The sequence below is a fragment of the Oncorhynchus mykiss genome, chromosome 9, assembly GCF_057628025.1.
Source record: "Oncorhynchus mykiss isolate SJ-2025 chromosome 9, ASM5762802v1, whole genome shotgun sequence".
Lineage (NCBI taxonomy): Eukaryota > Metazoa > Chordata > Actinopteri > Salmoniformes > Salmonidae > Oncorhynchus > Oncorhynchus mykiss.
Window position 1 is genome coordinate 71,233,900 of NC_143030.1, and position 14,661 is coordinate 71,248,560.

Genomic DNA, 14,661 nt, shown 5'->3' on the forward strand with positions numbered 1-14,661 from the left:
AGATTCACTGATCTACACATTATCATGCATTGCGAACAAGGTAATGCGCAGATTCACTGATCTGCAAATGATTGTCCACTGCGAAATAACTAACCTGTAAATAGTTTTTTACGTGATCTGTACCGAGGCTGCAAAAATCTGTAATTCTGCGCAGCGTCTCACACATTTTGATTTTCTCAATCTAGGAGCGTGGTTTCGGGAAGGAGGCGGGCTCTTAGGTCAAACGCGATATTTCCATCCGTCAAATGCCGCGGTTTCGGAGATTACACTGTAACGCTTAAAAACGTGGATTTTTACAGGGACGTTAGTCATGCTGTAGGTTATTTTCTGAGCGGTTGTGTACATTGAGAGCTACCAACTTCAATACTGGACTGACCCACTGTGTGATGGTGTAACGTCGTCCTTTAGTCTCGAAATTCATCAATTCATTGTAGGCTAGGTTGCACTCTCAATGTAGAGGTTGCTTTCCATATTCTCGTCAACAAACTCTGGTCAACAAACACAGGTAATTATTATATTTTGGGACACAATAACTGATGATAAAATGTATTGACGGGGAAAGATGATCGCGGTAACACGCGTGCGTCGCTGTTATGTTGTCGTGGTGGTCTCTGTAACATTGTATCAATTTATCTTCTCCAGTTATTAGGACTAGTCCAGATTCTCACCCACCAGGAGATTAAGGCTAGGGAAGATACGGGGTAGCTTGCAAACTGTACTATACAATGTTACCATTGTGTTAAGACATGTTTTTCAGTGCAGTACAGCAGGCAGCAGAGGGGGTATAGACAGTGTAACCTAGTCTGTCTGTTAAGGGGTTATATAAACTTGGCCTATTTAGTGTAAATAATTAACTTCCTGGTCCATGATAAGAGGTCTCTAACCTCCATATGTGTTAAAGTGAGTTTGTTTATCTGAAAGCTATGGTGGCAAGGGTCTCTGTAGTTCCATTGCACGCCTGAAATGTCTTTTGAAATTTAACTTCTAGTCAATGGACCGGATTCTAGTAAACTGGCCACTCCTGTTTGCGCTTTCACTCTTGTAGTTTCACTCTCATCTAAAATAAATGAATCCAACAAGAACATGAATCACCTACCTGGGTGATAAGATTGCATTGCTATCGGCCAACTGGTTTCTCTAGACAAAGTCTACAGAAGAGCAAGGTTCCTGACACACCTCCAGTGTGTACTTTCACATGTAGTTGGGCTGAGCTGTCATGGTTCATGCAAAACAAGCAATTTACTCCTTAAAGGGCAGTTCCGCCACTTTTCAACAATTCATTATCTTCAGCACAATACCAGTTTATACATATGTGAAAATTTTGCATTTCTATGATCTGTGTTTAAAAAGATGAGAAGAAAGTTCCTAAAATAATTATTCCCTGAGACATCACAGGGCAGGGTTAAAAGTAAGAAAATCACTGAAAATCACACAGAGGTTTTTGGATATAAAGAGGAACTTTATCGAACAAAACAAACATTTATTGAGTAAATGGGAGTCTTGTGAGTGCAACCATATGAAGATCATCAAAGGTAAGTTATTCATTTTATCGCTATTTCTGACTTGTGTAACTCCTCTACTTGGCTGGTAACTGTTTGTAATGATTTGTCTGCTGGGTGCCGTTCTCAGATAATCGCATGGTATGCTTTCGCCGTGAAGCCTTTTTGTAATCTGACACCGTGGTTGGATTAACAAGAAGTTAATCTTTAAACCGATGTATAACACTTGTATGTTTTATGAATGTTTATAATGAGTATTTCTGTTTTTGAATTTGGCGTTCTGCAATTTCACTGGATGTTGGCCAGGTGGGACTGTCCCAGAGACCCTAGTGAGGTTAAACTTTTGATGTCATCGGGTAAAACTTTTTAATTATAATTTTTCTCTACAAAATGTAGAAATGTACCATTTCCACATACTTTATGTGCATACTGGCATTGTGCTGGATAATTTGAAAATTAGGTTTAAAAGTGGTGGAGTTGTCCTTTAAATCATTCAGACATTTATGATTAACGATCAGTTGGTTTCTGGCTACTTGAAAGAAACTATTTTTGAAATTATTGTTGCTTCTAGGTGGCTATCTTGTCTGCCTATTCATCCCTACTGTTCTCTTTCAATCTCAGACAGAGATGCTGTGATCATAGTGACAAGGAGGAACTACTAGAGACGAGGAGAGGGAGGGAGGAGGTCACCATGAAAGGCTTGAGTGGCTCCAGATGCTGCTTCTACATGGGTTTCTTAGTGGGAACCCTGAGCCTGTACTTCCTGCGCCAGGTGGGTTAAAGTGAAATGGAAACACTAGGCCTCAGAACACCAGCTAACTGTAACTGTAAATCGCCATATTGGCATTGTTGCATCATCTGTAGGAGAGTTTTGGAATTCCTGAATTTATTGAGACCATGACCTCTACGTACATTAATGAGCATTATTTTCTGGTGTCAAACCATAAATGAAGACATAATACATATTTTGAAAGCTGAGAAACAGCCCTTTCAAACGATATAACATGCAATACAGATGTAGGATCTTAATTTGAGCTAGTTTGCTACAGCAGGAAATTTGAATTATGTGGATTATAATTAATTAAACATTACATTAGGGCAAATCAAGTCTGAATGTTTTAAGTGGAAATTACACACGTTAGAAGCCCTTTTAAACGTTGAATACACTACAAGTTTGCAGGAAAATTCTCATCAACAAAAGTGATCAAACTAAGATCCTACATATCTAGCACCATATCAATCAAAGGGTAATCCGTCAAGAAAAAACACCTGTGAAAATGCGTAACTTATATGCTTTCCCCCCAAACAACTGCCATTTACACAACTTCCTAATGAATATAAAGAAAAAAGCATATTGAAATCATGATAGTGATAGCTTTTACTGTGAATGACTTACAGTCGTTTCACTGACTTGTTACACTATTATTGCACTGTACATGCAACTTATTATGTGACATGTTAAGCACATTTTAACTCCTGAATATATTTAGGCTTGCCATTAAAAAAGGGGTTGAATAAATAATTGACTCAAGACATTTCAGGTGTTAATTTTTAATTAGTAAAACATTCTAAAAACATAATTCCGCAGTATCGAGATATGTAGCTATGTAGTTAGCTAGCTAGCTATATAGGGATGATACATTTTACAGGTAAAATAGCAATCCTACAGCAGCCCTCTCTTCTGTATGACTGGCTAGCTAGCAAGCTAGCTTCATATCTTAACTGAATTACTAGCCAGTTCATTTTATCTAGGTCTAGCTCATACCTAATGAAAAATGCTCTTCAAAATGTCAAGAATGAGTATTTTATTTTGTACAGTTATCAATGAAAACATTTACATCAAAAAGACAAGACGAGAGAAAAGCTAAATCAATTAGGCTAGCTAGCTACCTTGCCTGGTTTTATCTGATTGTGTACTCGGCTTGTTATCAACATTTAATTTCACACTTAAATTGGAAATGTAACTATTATAATTACCAACATAAAAACAAATTGTTTACAGTTTCTTAAATGTAATTGTCTTGATCTAAATGACAGAGCATTCGAAGTTATGAGAAACCTTTTAGGTCCACTAGAAGCAAGGCGCCTCCTGGTGGCACTTCAACATAGCACTACCCATACCTCTAAGAAACATTGTCCAAGATCAGAAGACAAAAAATAAAGATGTTTATGTGTTACAAGCCCATATTTAGTATTATTGGATTGAATACATCTCTTTGTTTAGCTTTATTTCCAGAAGTGTTTCCAATATCTAGTGGCCCTATAGCCCTGTAATTAGTATTCATTCTATACAGCTGTAATTACTATTCAAGTAGCCCTACCTACAGTTGAAGTCGGAGGTTTACATACACCTTAGCCAAATAAATTTAAACTCAGTTTTTCACAATTCCTGACATTTAATCCTAGTAAAAATTCCCTGTCTTAGGTCAGTTAGGATCACCACTTTATTTTAAGAATGTGAAACATCAGAATAATAGCAGAGAGAATGATTTATTTCAGCTTTTATTTCTTTCATCACATTTTCAGTGGGTCAGAAGTTCACATACACTCAATTAGTATTTGGTAGCATTGCCTTTAAATTGTTTAACTTGGGTCAAATGATTCAGGTAGCCTTCCACAAGCTTCCCACAATAAGTTGGGTGAATTTTGGCCCAATCCTCCTGACAGAGCTGGTGTAACTGAGTCAGGTTTGTAGGCCTCCTTGCTCGCACACGCTTTTTCAGTTTTGCCCACAGATTTCCTATCGGTTTGAGGTCAGGGCATTGTGATGGCCACTCCAATACCTTGACTTACTTGTCCTTAAGCCATTTTGCCACAACCTTGGACTTATGCTTGGGGTCATTGTCCATTTGGAAGACCCAATTGCAACCAAGCTTTAACTTCCTGACTGATGTCTTGAGGTGGTTGCTTCAATATATCCATATAATTTTCCTTCCTTATGAAGCTATCTATTTTGTGAAAGTGCACCGGTCCCTCCTGCAGCAAACCACCCCCACAACATGATGCTGCCACCCCCGTACTTCACGGTTGGGATGGCGTTCTTAGGCTTACAAGCCTCCCCCTTTTTCCTCCAAAAATAGCGATGGTCATTACGACCAAACAGTTCTATTTTTGTTTCATCAGACCAGAGGACATTTCTCCAAAAAGTACGATCTTTGTCCCCATGTGCAGTTGCAAACTATAGTCTGGCTTTTTTATGGTGGTTTTGGAGCAGTGGCTTCTTCCTTGCTGAGTGGCCTTTCAGATTATATCGATATAGGACTTGTTTTATTGTGGATATACAGTGGGGCAAAAATGTATTTAGTCAGCCACCAATTGTGCAAGTTCTCCCACTTACAAAAGATGAGATAGGCCTGTAATTTTCATCATAGGTACACTTCAACTATGACAGACAAAATTAGAAAAAAAAATACAGAAAATCACATTGTAGGATTTTTTAATTAATTTATTTGCAAATTATGGTGGAAAATAAGTATTTGGTCAATAACAAAAGTTTATCTCAATACTTTGTTATATACCCTTTGTTGGCAATGAGAGGTCAAACGTTTTCTGTAAGTCTTCACAAGGTTTTCACACACTGTTGCTGGTATTTTGGCCCATTCCTCCATGCAGATCTCCTCTAGAGCAGTGATGTTTTGGGGCTGTTGGTGGGCAACACAGACTTTCAACTCCCTCCAAAGATTTTCTATGGGATTGAGATCTGGAGACTGGCTAGGCCACTCCAGGACCTTGAAATGCTTCTTACGAAGCCACTCCTTTGTTGCCCGGGCGGTGTGTTTGGGATCATTGTCATGCTGAAAGACCCAGCCACGTTTCATCTTCAATGCCCTTGCTGATGGAAGGAGGTTTTCACTCAAAATCTCACGATACATGGCCCCATTCTTTCCTTCCTTTACACAGATTAGTCGTCCTGGTCCCTTTGCAGAAACACAGCCCCAAAGCATGATGTTTCCACCCCCATGCTTCACAGTAGGTATGGTGTTCTTTGGATGCAACTCAGCATTCTTTGTCCTCCAAACACGACAAGTTGAGTTTTTACCAAAAAGTTATATTTTGGTTTCATCTGACCATATGACATTCTCCCAATCTTCTTCTGGATCATCCAAATGCTCTCTAGCAAACTTCAGACGGGCCTGGACATGTACTGGCTTAAGCAGGGGGACACGTCTGGCACTGCAGGATTTGAGTCCCTGGCGGCGTAGTGTGTTACTGATGGTAGGCTTTGTTACTTTGGTCCCAGCTCTCTGCAGGTCATTCACTAGGTCCCCCCGTGTGGTTCTGGGATTTTTGCTCACTGTTCTTGTGATCATTTTGACCCCATGGGGTGAGATCTTGCGTGGAGCCCCAGATCGAGGGAGATTATCAGTGGTCTTGTATGTCTTCCATTTCCTAATAATTGCTCCCACAGTTGATTTCTTCAAACCAAGCTGCTTACCTATTGCAGATTCAGTCTTCCCAGCCTGGTGCAGATCTACAATTTTGTTTCTGGTGTCCTTTGACAGCTCTTTGGTCTTGGCCATAGTGGAGTTTGGAGTGTGAATGTTTGAGGTTGTGGACAGGTGTCTTTTATACTGATAACAAGTTCAAACAGGTGTCATTAATACAGGTAACGAGTGGAGGATAGAGGAGCCTCTTAAAGAAGAAGTTACAGGTCTGTGAGAGCCAGAAATCTTGCTTGTTTGTAGGTGACCAAATACTTATTTTCCACCATAATTTGCAAATAAATTCATAAAAAATCCTACAATGTGATTTTCTGCATTTTTTTTTCTAATTTTGTCTGTCATAGTTGAAGTGTACCTATGATGAAAATTACAAGCCTCTCATCTTTTTAAATGGGAGAACTTGCACAATTGGTGACTAAATACTTTTTTGCCCCACTGTAGATACTTTTGGACCTGTTTCCTCCAGCATCTTCACAAGGTTGTTTGCTGTTGTTTTGGGATTGCTTTGAATTTTTTGCACCAAAGTACGTTCATCTCTGGGAGACAGAACGCGTCTCCTTCCTGAGCGGTATGACGGCTGCGTGGTCCCATGGTGTTTATACTTGCGTACTATTGTTTGTACAGATGAACGTGGTACCTTCAGGCCTTTCGGAAATTGCTCCCAAGGATGAACCCCACTTGGAGGTCTACAATTATTTTTCTGAGCTCTTGGCTGATTTCTTTTGATTTTCTCATGATGTCAAGCAAAGAGGCACTGGGTTTGAAGGTAGGCCTTGAAATACATTCACAGGTACATCTCCAATTGACTCAAATGATGTAATTAGCATAAGCTTCTAAAGCCATGACACCATTTTCTGGAATTTTACAAACTATTTAAAGGCACAGTCAACTTAGTGTATGTAAACTTCTGACCCACTGGAATTGTGATACAGGGAATTATAAGTGAAATCATCTGTCTGCAAGCAATTGTTGGAATAGTAGATGTCCTGACCGACTTGCCATTATTGTTTGCTAACAAGAAATTTGTGTGAGTGGTTGAAAAACGAATTACGGTACTCTCTCCTTGCATTGTTGTTACTGTTGACTGTACCTACGGTATTTTGTATACCTGCTATGGTATTATGATGTTATCAGTCAGTAAACTTAGTTGAATTTGAATCACGTCATCTTTATTTGTAAAAACAGGTGTGGTTCGAGATGAGCATGGAGCCCGATGTGCTGGGAGAGGGCCAGGACAGCTCAGTAGCAGCGTTGTCGAAGAAGAGACAGGCTAGTGACAGTAATAACTGGAGGATGGAAGGAGCAACCCTCATCAACCTCAACCATCCACACCACATAGGTACACAGGCCCAATAAGACACAGGACCTCTTCAGGTTAAAGGAAATGAATTTCCTCTGAAGTTTCTCATAAATCTGTGTGGAAGTATGAAAGGTGTGTGTTGGGTATTTTAATATAGAAAATAGATCTCTTTGCTGCCACAAAGACAATTCATTATTGAAATAGGCTCATTCCAAAACATCCATACATCTCCCCATAGAAATATGAATACTATACAGTGTCTCTCTTCCATCAATTAAAGTTGTTTCTAATTTGGCTATGGTTTTCAGGTGAGGACAGTAGCGTGGCAGATGAGCTGTACCGGAAGGTGCGCATCCTGTGCTGGGTGATGACTGGTCCCAGTAACCTGCAGACCAAGGCCCGCCACGTAAAGGCCACCTGGAGCCGCCACTGCAACGTCGTGGTCTTCATGAGCTCTATCGACGACCCAGGTAGGTACCCAGCCAGGTAGCCTAGAGGGCAGAGAGGCGGGCTGGTTCGAGGTTGGCCGGTTCGAATCCCATTAACGGTAAAAATCTGGATGCTGTCTCCTGCTTTTGTGCCCTTGAGCAAGGCACTTAACCCTAACTGCTCTCGGTCCAGTGTTGGTGAAATGGCAATAAAGTATTCTTCTTCTCCAGACTTCCCCACAGTGGGGCTCGGCACGGGGGAGGGCCGCGACCAGCTTTACTGGAAGACCATCCGGGCCTTCCACTACGCCCTGGAGCATCATGGGAATGATGCCGACTGGTTCCTCAAGGCGGACGACGACACCTTCGTTGTGGTGGACAACCTCCGCTGGGTCCTGTCCAATCACACGCCCGAGGAGCCCCTCTACTTTGGCAAGCGCTTCAAGCCCTACGCAAAGCAGGGGTACATGAGTGGTGGAGCAGGATATGTGTTGAGTAAAGAAGCTCTCAGGAGGTTTGTGGAGGGGTTCAAGACCAAGGTGTGTACCCATACCACCTCTGTGGAGGACTTGGCTCTGGGACAGTGTCTGGAGAAGATGGGTGTTCTGGCTATGGACTCGAGGGATACCCTTCAACGGGAGACGTTTCATCCGTTTGTTCCCGAGCATCATCTGACAGGGAAGTTCTCCAAGAGCTTCTGGTACTGGAGCTACTGCTACTACCCCATCGTAGAGGTCTGTCTTGTTGTTGTTACTTGTTGGCTTTCAGTTTCACAGATTATTCAAGTGAAACGGACAGTGTTTTAACTACTTTGCAGATATGAAACAAATAGACAATCATAATATCAGTCAAAAATATCAAATTCCCAATTCATGCTACAAAACCAACATTATGAGGTTTTAAGAATAGGGTCTATTTGACTCAACATTCCTAGCTAAAAACATTGGAGGAGTGGGTGAGTGACTGGTTTATTCCCCACCTATAATTTTTTGGTTGCTATACACAGCTAGTGATGCAGGTGTCATTTGGTTAGCTAGCAAGAACTTGAACGACTGTTATCCAGTTAGCATATCTCTTGCTTTCGCAAATTCACTCTGGCTATTTACCCCAATTTCAAAGCACTCTCATCTGAGTGCGCCAGGGCGCAGAATAACTGATACATTCACGAACGCTCTAGATAACATTTAAACAAGGTGCAAAAGGACGAGTAGGCTACAATTCCCTATTGTTTATCAGTGCAATTTTGACGAGGGTTTATCAAATGTTCCTTTGTTAAATTTTAGCCCAACTTGACCTAGCTAGCATTAGTTGTTGAGCTTGTTGATGTGCATAACTGTGAGAGCCTACCTTTTCATGGTTGTTTGATCAATAGGACTGAAAAGTTCCCAGATGTTAAGAGGACTCCCATGTGATATTTACATATTTGCAAAAATCCATTCAGGTGTATTTTGTGGCTTTTGGCAAATGTGTTCTAATGATCTAAAGTTGCGCAGTTGCAATGATGAATGTGAATGATGACAGGCCTGTGTGGCAATGGCTTGTTTGCATAAAGGCCTATTGTAGCTCTGATTGGCTATGGTGCACTGGTCTGCATAGACTGGTTGAGACAGATGTTTTATTTACTGCAGTGTTTATTAATTGTCCAAATGCACTGCCGCTTTCCCACTCTATATTGCTATAGAATTTTCACAAATACCTTAGTATACGTAACTCCCAAACATTCCTAAAATGTATGAAAACGTGAAAATGATCGCTTGTCCGATACATTTATTTTTTATTTTTTTTTATATTTCAAACTATGTTTGATGTATTTCAAATCAAATTTAATTTGTCACATACACATGGTTGGCAGATGTTAATGCAAGTGTAGCGAAATGCTTGTGCTTCTAGTTCCGACAATGCAGTACTAACCAACGAGTAATCTAACCTAACAATTCCACAACTACAACCTTATACACACAACTGTAAAGGGATAAAGAATATGTACATAAAGATATATGAATGAGTGATGGTACAGAACGGCATAGGCAAGATACAGTAGATGGTATCAAGTACAGTATATACATATGAGATGAGTAATGTAGGGTATGTAAACATTATATTAAGTGGCATTGTTTAAAGTGGCTAGTGATAAACATTTTTTTACATCAATTTCCATTATTAAAGTGGCTGGAGTTGAGTCAGTATATTGGCAGCATACTATTCCCCCTATTCCGCCCCAGCCATTACCATGAGCCCGTCCTCCCCAATTAAGGTGCCACCAACCTCCTGTGACACCAAGTGTTTTTGGTCTATTAAAAGGTATGGCATCTTTTGACCAGTGCATCAGTCTTACACAAACCCTCTTGGTGTAATATATATGGTATATTTACACTTATTTTCAATGAACAAACGGCCTGAATATAAACAACATATTATGTAAAGGCTATCTCACAGTGAATGACAACATTAATGAATGTTGGTTCTACTTCATACCTTTCAGATCGTCAGTATCATTGGAAGTATAGATTATATCCCTCGTGCTCCGTGCGGGTCCAGTAATAATAACAACAAAGTCACGCCGGTGACGTGACAGCGTGGGAGGACGTGCCCCCACGCTTCATAAAAAAAACGGACGTCAGACCACATCTCTTATTTCTTCTTCCAAAGTTAGCTGAGCCATATCACCCAAGTTGACTGCTCCACTGCATCTTCCCAGGTAGCGGTACGATAAACTAAACTCTGTGAGTTGTGTGTACTGTCGGTCTGTCACCAACAGCCTGTGACCTATGGGTCAGAGCGCAAAATTCACCCTCCAAGGCTGTGTGACAGGTCTCCCCTACCTATCCCTTTTATCTGAGGATATCGGGCTTCCTTGTCTTGTGCGGATTTAGCCCACTTGCTAGGGTGTGTCTGTGTTGGCCACCGCACTCTGATGCTAACCTTGTCAAGATATCCTCCACTGCTGTGCTCATTATTGAGGCCACAACTATTTAAAACTCCAACTGGTCACTTCTCGAGATAACCGCGTCCAGGAAGGTTGTTAGCCTAGTCAGCTATAAGACGTGAGATTCGGATTGCCTCCCCTAGGCATCCCTCTCCCCTGGTACACTATATTACCAAAAGTATGTGGACACCTGGTCATCAAACATCTCATTCCAAAATCATGGACATTAATATGGAGTCCGTCCCCCCCTTTGCTGCTATAACAGCCTCCACTCTTCTGGGAAGGCTTTCCACTAGATGTTGGAAAATTGCTGCGGGGACTTGCTTCCATCCAGCCTTAAGAGCATTACTCAGGTCGGGCACTGATGTTGGTTGATGTAAGGGAATTCTGTCCTATGTGCACAGAAGTGACCACAGGAATCTTCTTTGATCAGAGGTTAGTTTGTTTAATAAGGATTGCAAGCCGGATTGCAACCCGGAGTATACAATTACAGTAATTTGCAAGTAACACACTCAGCACAAAATATGGTGTTTTCCCTTTTTATCCCCTACTGAGGATCACCCCGACCAGGGTGATGTCCCTTAACTTTAATACCATATAAGCTCATAATTAATAGTTGCTAATACAAAGATGTCTCTGCTAGGTGGAGTTCAGGGGTGGGAGGGGGAACTGTCATGCTGAAATAGGGAAGGGCCTTCACTAAACTGTTGCCAAAAAGTTGGAAGCACAGAATTGTCTACAATATCATTGTATGCTGTAGCGTTAAGATTTCCCTTCACTGGAACTAAAATCATGAAAAACAGCCCCAGACCATTATTCCTCCTCCACCAAAATGTACAGTTGGCACCGTGCATTGGGGCAGGTAGTGTTTTCCTGGCATCAGCCAAACCCGGATTTGTCCTTCAGACTGCCAGATGGTCCAGCTACTCATTGGACCCTATGATCACTCGGCTACTCATGCCTCTCCCTAATGTCAATATGCCTTGTCCATTGCTGTTCTGGTTAGTGTTTATTGGCTTATTTCACTGTAGAGCCTCTAGCCCTGCTCATTATACCTTATCCAACCTTTCAGTTCCACCACCCACACATGCGATGACATCACCTGGTTTCAATGATGTTTCTAGAGACAATATCTCTCTCATCATCACTCAATACCTAGGTTTACCTCCACTGTATTCACATCCAACCATACTTTTGTCTGTACATTATGCCTTGAATCTATTCTACCGTGCCCAGAAACCTGCTCTTTTTACTCCTCTGTTCTGAACGTACTAGACGACCAGTTCTTATAGCCTTTAGCCGTACCTTTATCCTACTCCTCCTCTGCTCCTCTGGTGATGTAGAGGTGAATCCAGGCCCTGCAGTGCCTAGCTCCACTCCCATTCCCCAGGTGCTCTCATTTGTTGACTTCTGTAACCGCAAAAGCCTTCGTTTCATTTCATTAGAAGCCACCTCCCTAAGTTTGTTTTATTCATTGCTTTAACACACTCTGCCAACCCGGATGTCCTAGTTGTCTGAATCCTGGTTTAGGAAGGCCACCAAAAACCCTGAAATTTCCATCCCTAACTTAACATTTTCCAACAAGAGAGAACTGCCAAAGGGGCGGAGTTAGCCTACAGTTCTGTCTTACTATTCAGGTCTGTGCCCAAACAATTTTTTCCTTCTACTTAAAAATCGACCTTTCCAGGAACAAGTCTCTCACTGTTGCTGCTTGCTGTAGACCACCTTCTGCCCCCAGCTCTGCCCTGGACACCATATGTGAATTGATTGCCCCCCATCTATCTTCAGAGCTCGTGCTGTCAGGTGACCTAAACTGGGACATGCTTAACACTCCAGCCATCCTACAATCTAAGCTTGATGCCCTCAATCTCACAAAAATGATCAATGAACCTACCAGGTACAACCCCAAATCTGTAAACCTAGGCACCCTCATAGATATCATCCTAACCAACCTGCCCTCCAAATACACCTCTGCTGTCTTCAACCAGGATCTCAGCGATTACTGCCTCATTGCTTGCGTCCGTAATGGGTCTGCGGTCAAACGACCACCCCTCATCACTGTCAAACTCTCCCTAAAACACTTCAGTGAGCAGGCCTTTCTAATCTCCCTGGCCCAGGTATCCTGGAGGGATATTGACCTCACTAATTTCATGAATCAGTATATTACATAAGAAATATTTGATAGTTGTTTTTTCTCCACATTCTGAGCTGAGAGAACACTGCATCACCATGATGCTGGGCATGCATGGCTGTTCCTCTTGTGGAGCTGAACTACAAGTACAAGATGGTCATGACCTGTGCCCCGCCTGCCTAGGCTTTGGCCACCTGCGTGAGGCCCTTACTGACCCCTGCATTAACTGCACCATCCTTCCTGTGAAGGTGAGGGAAGTGTGGCTAGCCAGAGTTGAGGGCCTGGTTTTCACAAATAATTTACCAGTGTTGTTTGCCAGGACCCACCCAGGACCACCAAAAGAGGGAAATTCCACAAAACCGATGGTGCCCCCTTCGTGAAAAAGTCAAAAAATAAGAGCCTCACTCGGAATGTCAATTCCCTATCCTCTGAGATAGAGCAGCTAAAAATGATTTTGTCTTCTTCCGAGCCCCCTGAGTTGGGGCCCTATAGGACTCCCTCCAGAGGACTCAGATAGCCTTGATGATGACCTGCTTTCCACTCGGGCATCCAACTGGCACTTTACTCACCAGGATGATGAAAAGCCCAACATGGCGAAGGGGGTGCCAACCAGTTGTGGACCCATTCAGCCTCAACGCTAAAGATGGGTCAGAGGAGTCATTCCGAGGTTCTGATCACACTGAGTCAGAAGAAAGTTCTGCCTCACTATGCGCTGTCCTGTCCTGTGTACATTCTTAGCTAGGCTAGAGCTTGAGCACCCTCAAGCCACAGCCCCTGCAGCTAACCTGTTCTTTAAGAAGGCCCCAGCAGCTACACCATTCAAATCAAATCAAATTTATTTGTCACATACACATGGTTAGCAGATGTTAATGCGAGTGTAGTGAAATGCTTGCACTTCTAGTTCCAAACAATGCAGTAATAACCAACGAGTAATCTAACCTAACAATTCCAAAACTACTACCTTATACACACACAAGTGTAAAGGGATAAAGAATATGTACATAAAGATATGAATGAGTGATGGTACAGAACGGCATAGGCAAGATGCAGTAGATGATAGAGTACAGTATATACAGTGGGGCAAAAAAGTATTTAGTCAGCCACCAATTGTGCAAATTCTCCCACTTAAAAAGATGAGAGAGGCCTGTAATTTTCATCATAGGTACACTTCAACTATGACAGACAAAATGTGAGAAAAATTCAGAAAAAAATTCAGAAAAAAATTCAGAAAATCACATTGTAGGATTTTTAATGAATTTATTTGCAAATTATGGTGGAAAATAGGTATTTGGTCAATTACAAAAGTTTATCTCAATACTTTGTTATATACCCTTTGTTGGCAATGACAGAGGTCAAATGTTTTCTGTATGTCTTCACAAGGTTTTCACACACTGTTGCTGGTATTTTGGCCCATTCCTCCATGCAGATCTCCTCTAGAGCAGTGATGTTTTGGGGCAGTTGCTGGGCAACACAGACTTTCAACTCCCTCCAAAGATTTTCTATGGGGTTGAGATCTGGAGACTGGCTAGGCCACTCCAGGACCTTGAAATGCTTCTTACGAAGCCACTCCTTCGTTGCCCGGGCGGTGTGTTTGGGATCATTGTCATGCTGAAAGACCCAGCCACGTTTCATCTTCAATGCCCTTGCTGATGGAAGGAGGTTTTCACTCAAAATCTCACGATACATGGCCCCATTCATTCTTTCCTTTACACGGATCAGTCGTCCTGGTCCCTTTGCAGAAAAACAGCCCCAAAGCATGATGTTTCCACTCCCATGCTTCACAGTAGTTATGTTGTTCTTTGGATGCAACTCAGCATTCTTTGTCCTCCAAACACGACGAGTTGAGTTTTTACCAAAAAGTTATATTTTGGTTTAATCTGACCATATGACATTCTCCCAATCTTCTTCTGGATCATCCAAATGCTCTCTAGGAAA

At 41.9% G+C, this 14,661-nt stretch overlaps 1 protein-coding gene across 2 annotated transcripts in view; it reads left to right on the forward strand.

Moving 5' to 3' along the window:
- Nucleotides 1–14,661, forward strand: part of LOC110532691 (glycoprotein-N-acetylgalactosamine 3-beta-galactosyltransferase 1-B) — a 19,560-nt gene continuing 4,899 nt past the window's right edge. Inside the window, exons 1-6 of one of the 2 annotated variants that reach the window (XM_036988728.2) lie at nt 226–505; nt 1,806–1,855; nt 2,121–2,271; nt 7,127–7,280; nt 7,550–7,711; nt 7,901–8,403. In XM_036988728.2, coding sequence (XP_036844623.1) covers nt 2,191–2,271; nt 7,127–7,280; nt 7,550–7,711; nt 7,901–8,403 — 900 coding nt within the window. In that variant the 5' untranslated portion in view covers nt 226–505; nt 1,806–1,855; nt 2,121–2,190. Of the gene's footprint in view, nt 506–1,805; nt 1,856–2,120; nt 2,272–7,126; nt 7,281–7,549; nt 7,712–7,900; nt 8,404–14,661 lie in introns of both variants that reach the window. The other variant, XM_021616784.3, reaches the window with a different exon arrangement.